This window comes from Babylonia areolata, chromosome 18, assembly GCF_041734735.1.
Source record: "Babylonia areolata isolate BAREFJ2019XMU chromosome 18, ASM4173473v1, whole genome shotgun sequence".
Taxonomy (NCBI): Eukaryota; Metazoa; Mollusca; class Gastropoda; order Neogastropoda; family Buccinidae; genus Babylonia; species Babylonia areolata.
The window spans coordinates 60,903,295-60,912,971 of record NC_134893.1 but is presented as its reverse complement, the minus strand read 5'-3'; the positions used below and the strand labels follow the sequence as shown (position 1 = coordinate 60,912,971).

The following is a 9,677-nucleotide window of genomic DNA, read 5'->3' as shown; positions in this document are numbered from 1 at the left end:
ATGGCAGTCTCACAAGCTGATGTGATGCTGCTGATCGACATTAAAAAATTTTGTTGTTTAAAAGAAAGCTTGTCATGTGCCCTAAAGGTTTTCTGAAACAGGCGAAACACCGTGTTTTTGAAATATACCAGGCCACTTTCTGTCCATCTTCCAAGGATCTAGATATCAATGAACCGATCACCAGACCAACTGAAAAATGTGGCACAAAAAGTGAGAGCAATCTGCAGACTTAACTCCATCATATTATGAGGAATCTTTTGACGTTTCATTCATCGTGTCCTTTCCTCAGCCGACCACAAAGGCCATACCAAAGCTGTGCCATACACTTCTTAAATGAAACAGCATGTGATACTGAAATCGGAAGTACACAATACACGAAACAGGAATTTGATTAGAGATTGCTGTGGAAAAGTAACAGCCCGTGTTCCGGGCTTGGAATGTCCTTGTGCAGGTCACCAACACGGTAACACCCCGTGTTCCGGGCTTGGAATGTCCTTGTGCAGGTCACCAACACGGTAACACCCCGTGTTCCGGGCTTGGAATGTCCTTGTGCAGGTCACCAACACGGTAACACCCCGTGTTCCGGGCTTGGAATGTCCTTGTGCAGGTCACCAACACGGTAATACCTCGGTGGTACAGGGGTCACCCTGAGGCATGTTTCGTGTCTAGCTGCACCGTCAGAGGGTGGGCCGCTTTCTGTCCACACCTTCTGTAGCTCTGTTTCCGGATGGAACTGGAATGGATTGATGTCCAGTCTTCTTTCTTGTTTTATCATTATCAGTTTCTACCTATCTTTCACTTCTCTGTAATCCTGAGCATTTACTTTGTTGTTGTCTTGTTGTCTTGGCTGATGCCGAGTTAATTGTTCTGACAAAAACCTGGGACAGGACTTCAAGGCCTGGTCAGCGTGTTTGGTTATGGAAAGTCAGATATTATTATCTGCAGCCTTTATTATCACTTTTCTTTTTACAGCACATTTTCATATTGCTTTCTTGTTCATAACCCTTCAATTGCGGTTTTGGCTTTAAACTCAATTTTAATACTCCTGTTATTTTTTTTCTTTTCTTTTTTGCTGCTCCATCATTTGCATCGCTTCAGTGCCATTATTCATAATCCACTCATTCCGACTCCCTCATGCAAGGCCACACCCGAGTTCGTCTGCGCAGTACCAGTGTCGGCCATGTCACAGGGAACGATCGATATTTGGTCGTCAGAAGGCTACGCATCAGAGGAGACCCCGCACTTCTGCTGAGTACTTCGTTTCTACTACTACTACTGCTACGACTACTACTGCTGTCACTTCTACTACTACTGATTAATATTAGTCAGTTTTGGTTAAAATTACGGTTCATTACAACGAAAGTTGGTGGTACTTACCGGCGAGAGCTTTGTGGTATGCTTTGGCAGACGTCAGTATCTGCCTCACTGCTGGGTTGAACTGTTCCGCTAGATTCTACACACACACACACACACACACACACACACACACACACACACACACTCTTAACGATACAGCCAGTCATATGTGTAGTAAATACGACCCTGTACAACTTTGCGTAATTCATATATGATATTTCAAAGTATTTGCTTGCGTTTCAAAGCACACTGTATTACCGTGTCTATAAACTTTCATTTATGGTTTACCTGACATATAAATATGAATCTGAATCAAATTTACATGATAAATAGGCTATGCACACACACACACACACACACACACACACACACACACACACACACACACACTCAGTGACACACACACACACACACTGACACACCGGCACACACACACACACACACACACTGTATATATATTCCTAATGTCATCATGCCTTTCTGTTAAATATGTTGTGTAATTAAAGTATATAATTTTGATTCCAGTCGATGATGATGAAAGACTTTAATCCAAATACCATGGGGAGGAAATCCTTATTTCTTTCAGTCGTGTTTTCCTCCCAAATTACAAAAGCTGCATCGTGTTATGGTCAGTGCGATACAGTAGCGCCGTGCGATTTTCGAAATAAAACATTGATGTCTGTGCTGTAGATGGTAACGAAAGGTAGAGTTGGAGTATCAACAGGTATTTTGTCAGGTACAAAGACCGGACCCCCTCATGAATTTCTGCTTGGCGAAAGACTTTGCGTCCAGTGTGGCTTTCTCTGACCATCTCGATCTCCCTCTCAACCTGTGTGTGTGTGTGTGTGTGTGTGTGTGTGTGTGTGTGTGTGCGCGCGCGCGCGTGAGTGTGTGTGTGTGTGTGTTTGAATATTCATTGTGACCTTCGATAATGATTTCTTCCACACATCTCTGACACAACCAAGTGATAAAACCAATGGAGACAAACGTGCTGTTGTCAGCATTCACACCACCACCCATCGACTGTTCAATAAATCATGTTTTCCCACACGCACGTTCACGTCCACACCCACCCACAAATACCCACCCAACCTTCATCAGCCTCCAGGAATAATAATGATAATTCTATACCTACCCCAGTGCCCACCCAGCTCCACTCACCCGGTAAATGGTTTCCGTCATGTGATGCACATCATCGGAACTGTTCATGGTGGCATCAATAAGCCGCTGGCAGTAGACAATACATGAAGGCTGCCGACAAACGGCACAGATACCTCCTCACATCACATCCACATTGATGCTGCCCGGCAAACTCAACCACACTGCCCCAACACCTTCGGGTTGCACTCCACCCAAAAAGAAACGCACAGCGTTTGCGGAAATTTGGCCGACTTGATTTGAAAGGGCGTTGTTTCTTCTCGCTGTGTGTGTGCGTGTGGGCGCGCGTGCGTGTTGTCCTCTGCTCCCATCATGCCTTTCCGGTGTAGAGGGAAGAATTGTGATCCTCCTCCAGTGTTTTTTTTTTTTTTTTTTTTTCCCGGGGTTTGTCAATGTTTGGGCAAAGTTTGGTTTTTAATACATATATAATTCTATAAATTATTTCGCCCCAGAAAGTACTGAAATAAGAAAGAGAATACACTTGAAAAAATCGAGCACCTAACCAAGCCATTAAAACATCAGTTATAATTGGCTGGAATTACTGTTTGCAATGTTGTTTTAAAATTGTTTTCAGCTGAAACAAGATTGCAAACAGACAGACAGAGACAGAGGATAGGTCTACAATGCTACGTGAACTCACTATTGATTGTGACTTATTGTCTGCAACATAAAAGCCGAATGTTTATATGCCAGTGTGCGCTTAACAAAGTTTATAAGAAATAGGTATACCAGAAATATGTCAGTCATGAATCAGAATGATACAGAGTGTGTGACAGCAGGATACGCTTTATTATTCACCATCACAACTACTTGAGTCAGTTGGGTTTTTTAACCACACAGTCAGTGTGTGTGCATGCGTGGCCTCTTGCGTACTTGTGTCACTGACCGTGGCTGTGTGTGTGTGTGTGTGTGTGTGTGTGTGTGTGTGTGTGTGTGTGTGTGTGTGTGTGTGTGTGTGTGTGTGTGTGTGCTTGCGTGTTTTTGAATTCAGTTCAGACAGGCGTACATAAAGGTACGTGTTTATAAAAGAAGATAAAAGACACTGAGGAAAGAAACCGAAGGAGGAAAGGATGCACAATTTAGGCACCAAGAACAACAACAACAACAAAAACCACAATGAAGTTTATTGGTCGTAAACCCATGAAGAGGGGAGAGAGTGAAAAGACTCCTTTATTTTGATGTGTTTCAAAGGTGTGAAGTATCGGATTATAAAAAAAATAAATAACCCGGGAAGCATCTGATCAGTGGACGATTATTTGCGCTGACACCGGCGTAACGCGCACTCCACGCGCGCTTGGGTGCCTGTCGCTTTGTATGGTGTCAATTTACTCCTGTTTCTGCTGCTAGTGCTGACATGTGGACTGACAGTGCTCCTGTAGTGTTCGATCCGTCCCCCCCTGCCTCCTGGTGTGTGTGTGTGTGGTGTGGTGTGGTGTGGTGTGTGTGTGTGTGTGTGTGTGTGTGTGTGTGTGCTGAGGGGGGTGGGACTTGTTGCTTTGAGTCACCACCTGTTTGGACCAGCTTCCCATCAGCAAACATGACACCGACGTTCGATCGAACTGTTTGTTGTCCGTCCTCTGTCGCTTTCCTCTTCTTCTTTCACTGGAAGATGACGGAGTCACGGGAGGTCTCTAACGGCATGCTCTGACTCCGAAAAGGAGACAACTGGCTGTCTGAAGGGAAAGATATAGAAAAAATCCAAAAGAAACATGTGACGTTCACCAATGGACGGCCCTGACCAGAAAACCAGCACCATGCAGCCGGAGTTGTAGCTCACATACAGTCATTTAACAGGAAAGTGAAGACCACTGTCCCTCTCAGCGTTATAATTTTATTATGTCCAGTGGCCTAAAGCCAGGTGTAACAGGCCGAACTATCCGTGGTTAGTTCTTACCCCAGGTAAGAGGTAGCCTAGGCTACTTTCTACCCCGGGTTTAAACCAGCCTAGGCCATTTCATACCCCTCCTGGCTGGAATATACCCCCTGTGTACACTTCGCTCACCTAACCAGTCTGTATCACATTTGCATTAATGATGATGATGATGATGGTGATGACGATGATAACAAGAAGAAAAATATAATAATGCCGATAATAATAATAACAATGGGAATTTTTATAACTCCTTCCAACGCTCAAACCATTTTGCAATTAATGCAAAAAAGTGATGTGATGATGTTCGTCCTTCGGATTCGAAGATGACCATGGCTGTGAGGCCAATCCGGGCCCAGAAGTCTCGCCCACATGTGGGACACAAGTGAATGGGTGCTGTTGTGGCAGTGGATGTTGCTCGGGCCTTGCGCACAGCACGCTTTCGTCGCGCCTCAGTGATGCGCATGGCTTCAGCTGCACGGGCTCCTGTGGTGATCTTGCTGCGCCAAGGTGGTCGGTCCAGAGAATGAGTCTCCCAAGTGTTTATTTCGACGCCCATGTCTTTGAGGGACGCTTTGAGAGTCTCTGTAGCGTTGTTTCTGCCCTCCAACTGAACGCTTGCCCTGACTCAGCTTTCTGTGCAGCAGCTGCTTAGACCATAACTATGTCCAGCCCACCTGGCTTGGGCTTTCTGCAGGAGGGTTTAGACGCTGCAGAGGCCAGCTCGTTCCAGGACTTCTGTGTCGGGGACTTTGTCCTGCCACCTGATGTGGAGATACAGCTCTGGTGGAAGCGATTGAGCTGTTTGACGTGTCTGCTGTAGACAGTCCAGGTCTCGCTGGCGTAAAGGAGGGTGGTAAGCATCACTGCACAGTAGACCTTCAGCTTGGTGGTAGAGCTGAATCGTCTCCACTCCCAGACATTCTCACGGAGTTTCCCAAAGGCGGCGCTGACTTAGGCGATCCTGTTTTTGACCTTAGCGTCTATGTTCACACACACAGACAAACATCCACCCACCACCACCACCACCTCCACACAGACACACACGTACGTCCTTCACGTGCCATGCCACGCCTGCTCACATCATGCTCACTTTTAGACAACATCAGAGAGGCTGACAGTGACCTAGGTCTAAGTTCTTCCAGGTCTATGTTCCCCTAGGTCTAAATTCCCCAGGTCTATGTTTCCCCACTGCTGACCATTGTTGATCACAGTTCAAGAGTACTCAAACTGCATTATGTCTTTGAAGATGTTTGACCGCTGCATGACCACTACTGACCACTACCAGGGTTCAGCTTGCATCACATTGTATGCAATATTCGAACGTTTTAGCGGGATTTCACTACACTGATGGCTATTACTGACCATCACATGCCAATGCTGACCACTACTGATGGCTACGTGAAAATCTTCAGATTGCGTTGTTTTTTCACATTTGTGCATTAGCAAGACGTCCTGGGTTTTTTTGTTTTTGTTTTTATTAACTGCAAACTGACCACTGCTGACCACTGACCACCACTGACCCTTGACCTTTGCTGACCACTGCTAATCACTGACCACCACTACCCAGTGACCACCACTCATCACTACTGACCACTACAGTCCACTGACTACGACTGCCCACTTACCACTGCTGACCGCTATCCACTGCTGCCCACCACTGACCACCGACTATTACTTATCACCGCTAACCACTGACCCGTACTTGCCACCATATACTGACCACTAACTATTATTGACCACTGACCACTGAGGACAACCATTGACCACTGACGACCACTGACTAATGCTGATCACCACTGACCACTGCTGAGCAACACTGACCACTAGCACTACTGATCACTTACAACCGCTAACCACTGACCGACCAGAACCAACCACTGACCACTTACGTCTATTTACCTTTGACCACTACTGACCACTGCTGATCGCTTCTGACCACTGACCACTTCTGACAACTGACCACCGCTGCCCAGCACTGACCACTGCTGATCACCACTGACCACTGACTTCTGCTAACCCCTGACGCCACTGTCCACTAATAACCACCATTGCCCATCACTGACCACTGCTGACCACTGACTACCACTGACTACTGCTGACCACAATCACAGTGCACCATTGACCACCACTTACCACCACTGAGAACCACTGAACACTATATACGGACCACCACTGACCACCATTAACCACGGACAGCTACTGACCACTGGTGATCACTACATATCACTGACCACTGTTGACAACCACTGACCACTACGTACTACTGACTACCGTTAGCATGACTGACCACTACTGACCGCCACAGACCACCACTGACTGCTGACCACTGACTACTGCTGACCACTGCTGACAAGCACCCAAGTGTATGTGTGATTTAACAAACATATGTTTAGGGGAACATAGACGTGGGGGGATACAGACCTGGGGGAACATAGACCTGGAGTAATATAGACCTGGGGGAACATAGACCTGGAGTAATATAGACCTGGGGGAACATAGACCTGGAGTAATATAGACCTGGGGGAACACAGACCTGGAGTAATATAGACCTGGGGGAACACAGACCTGGAGTAATATAGACCTGGGGGAACACAGACCTACAAAAACGTTTTTTGGGGGGAACATAGACTCTGGGGAATATAGACTGGGAGAACAAAGACCTGGGGGAACGAAGACCTGGGGGAATATAGTCCTGTAAGAACTTGTAGCTGGCTGAAGGAAAATTCTGGGGAACATAGACCTGGGGGAACATGAAGCTGACCCCCCGAATTATCTGCAAAATAAACCGCTAAACCATCATTTGTGTGTGTGTGTGTGTGTGTGTGTGTTCTTTGTCTCTTTTCTTGCTCTTTGATTTTTTAGAGGAGATACCTTTCTTCAATACCCTCTTTTTTCCTTTCTTATTCCTCTTCAAGTTCTCAGTTTCTTCTTTCTTCCATGTTCATTATAGTTTTATTCATCCTTTCACTCCAACTGCTTATGGGGGACTGCCATCAAATGATACCTCTACACCCAAAAGAAGACATCAAATACTCAACGCTATAACTTAATAAGAAAACGCAAATATGTTTCAAACAACAATTAGCTTTTGAAGAAACCACTTGCGCAAATTTGATAAATGTACTTATAGCTAACAACTTTTATCTGCTTCCTATGCACAAAAAAACAAAACAAAAAACTAAAAATGACTTCGAAGACAAATATTTTTCATGCACACGCTTGTTTCGGAAGTCATTATACTTTGTGCATTCCATTATAAAAATAGAACTCATCCCCAGTCACAGCCATATTACAAACCTTGCATAACTGCAACTCTCGTGGTGTGCCACTACGTCTCCCTCTTTCTATTTCCAACTCAAGATTACTAAGCATAATTCATCAAAAGCAATCACTGTACATCAGAGCGACTGAATGTCTCTAGAAACGAACTTCATGTGTGTGTGTGTGTGTGTGTGTGTGTGTGTGTTCTTTTTTTTTTAAATAATCTTTTTGTTCTTTCTTTTTTTAACTCTCTCCATACGAACGGCGAAAGAGACGACGTTAACAGCGTTTCACCCCAATTACCACCATCAAAATATTGCAAGCGGAAGGCTCTTATACTGAAGAGGTGAATGTTGACAAAGAATACCACAATTCTGACGACAGAAGCTAAAGGTTGGGTCATTGAGACACCCACTGGACATCCGAGGTGTCTGTGTAGAGAAGAAGAGAGGACTGGCCGTACTGAGTGAGTTAAACCAGTTTTTTCCGCCTCAGTTATGTATACTGACTAACACCATGCTTTATTTTTATTTAGTATTGTGTAATGTAGACCCTGTTCAGGGCGGGGACAGGATGGAAAAAAGCAAACCGCTGTTTATCTATTATCCTCGAAATAAAGAATTTGTCTTGTCTCGTCTTCTCTCTCTCTCTGTCTCCGTCTCTATCTCTAATTTTCTTTCCCTGTCTCTCCCCCTCTCTGTCAGATTTTCTCTCTCTCTCTGTCTTTCTCCCCCTCTCTGACAGATTCTCTCTCTCTCTCTCTCTCTCTCCCTCTCTGACAGATTTTCTCTCTCTCTCTCTGTGTCTTTCTGTCTCTCTCCCCCTCTCTGTCAGATTCTCTCTCTCTCTCTCTCCCTCTCTGACAGATTCTCTCTCTCTCTCTCTCTGTTTCTCTCCCCCTCTGACAGATTCTCTCTCTCTCTCTCTCTGACAGATTCTCTCTCTCTCTGTTTCTCTCCCCCTCTGACAGATTTTCTCTCTCTCTCTCTCTCTCCCCCTCTCTGTCAGATTCTCTCTCTCTCTCTCTTTCTGTTTCTCTCCCCCTCTCTGACAGATTCTCTCTCTCTCATTTTCCGTCTCTCTCCCCCTCTCTGTCAGATTCTCTCTGTCTCTCTCTCTCTCTCCCCCTCTCTGATTCTCTCTCTCTCTCTGTCTCTCTCCCCCTCTCTGACAGATTCTCTCTCTCTGTCTTTCTGTCTCTCTCATTTTCTGTCTCTCTCCCCCTCTCTGACAGATACTCTCTCTCTCGTTTTTGTTTCTTTTATTGTATTTATTTTCCCCAATTCGATTTTGTTTCATTGTTTTCACCATTATTGTTCTGATTTCACTAGAGCTGTGCAGCTAATGACATTAAACATTTCAGTGTTCAGCGTTCTCTCGCCCTCTCTTGTATTAGTGAACGTTAGTGCGCGTTAGTGTGTGTTCGCGCGCGCGCGCGCGCGCGTGTTCATATGAATGTGTGTGTGTGCTTAAATATGAGTGTGTGGATTACTGTGGTGTGTGAGGGGTGTGTGTGTGTGTGCTGGCGTATGCGCACGCGGCATGTGTGTGTGTGCGTGCGTGCGTGTGTACTGTGTGTGTGTGTGTGTGAGAGCGCGCGCGCATTCATATGTGTGTCTGTGTGCTTAAATATGAGTGTGTGGATTAGTGTGTGTGTGTGTGTGTGCTGGCGTATGCGCGTGCGCGGCGTGTGTGTGTGTGTATGAAAGTGTAATAGTTGTGTGTGTACTGTGTGTGTGTGTGTGTGTGTGTGTGTACTCTGTGTGTGTGTGTGTGTGTGTGTTGCGAAAGCACAGTGATGGGGCTGTATGAATAGGAATGTGTCCTCGTGTGATAGTGACAAACGAAAAGAAAAGAGATTTTATTGCAGCAAGGTACAACATGGACACGTGCTCTGTGTGAACAAGCAGTTGTGGCGTTCGATGCCGCCGTCTTCTTCGTTGTCGTTCGTGGTCTGCAACTCCCACGTTCACTCGTATGTACACGAGTGCGCTCGGCTTTTACGTGCATGTCCGTTTTTACCCCGCCA

At 45.7% G+C, this 9,677-nt stretch overlaps 1 protein-coding gene across 1 annotated transcript in view; it reads right to left on the bottom strand.

Annotated features, from left to right (window-relative positions):
• Nucleotides 1-2,768, bottom strand: part of LOC143292104 (BAR/IMD domain-containing adapter protein 2-like) — a 39,609-nt gene extending 36,841 nt beyond the window's left edge. The window contains exons 1-2 of the mRNA XM_076602289.1: nucleotides 2,518-2,768; nucleotides 1,378-1,453 (exon numbers count right to left, since the gene is read on the bottom strand). Of these exons, the coding sequence (XP_076458404.1) occupies nucleotides 1,378-1,453; nucleotides 2,518-2,565 (124 nt within the window). The 5' untranslated portion in view covers nucleotides 2,566-2,768. The remainder of the gene's footprint in view (nucleotides 1-1,377; nucleotides 1,454-2,517) is intronic.
• Nucleotides 2,769-9,677: the final 6,909 nt, after the last annotated feature.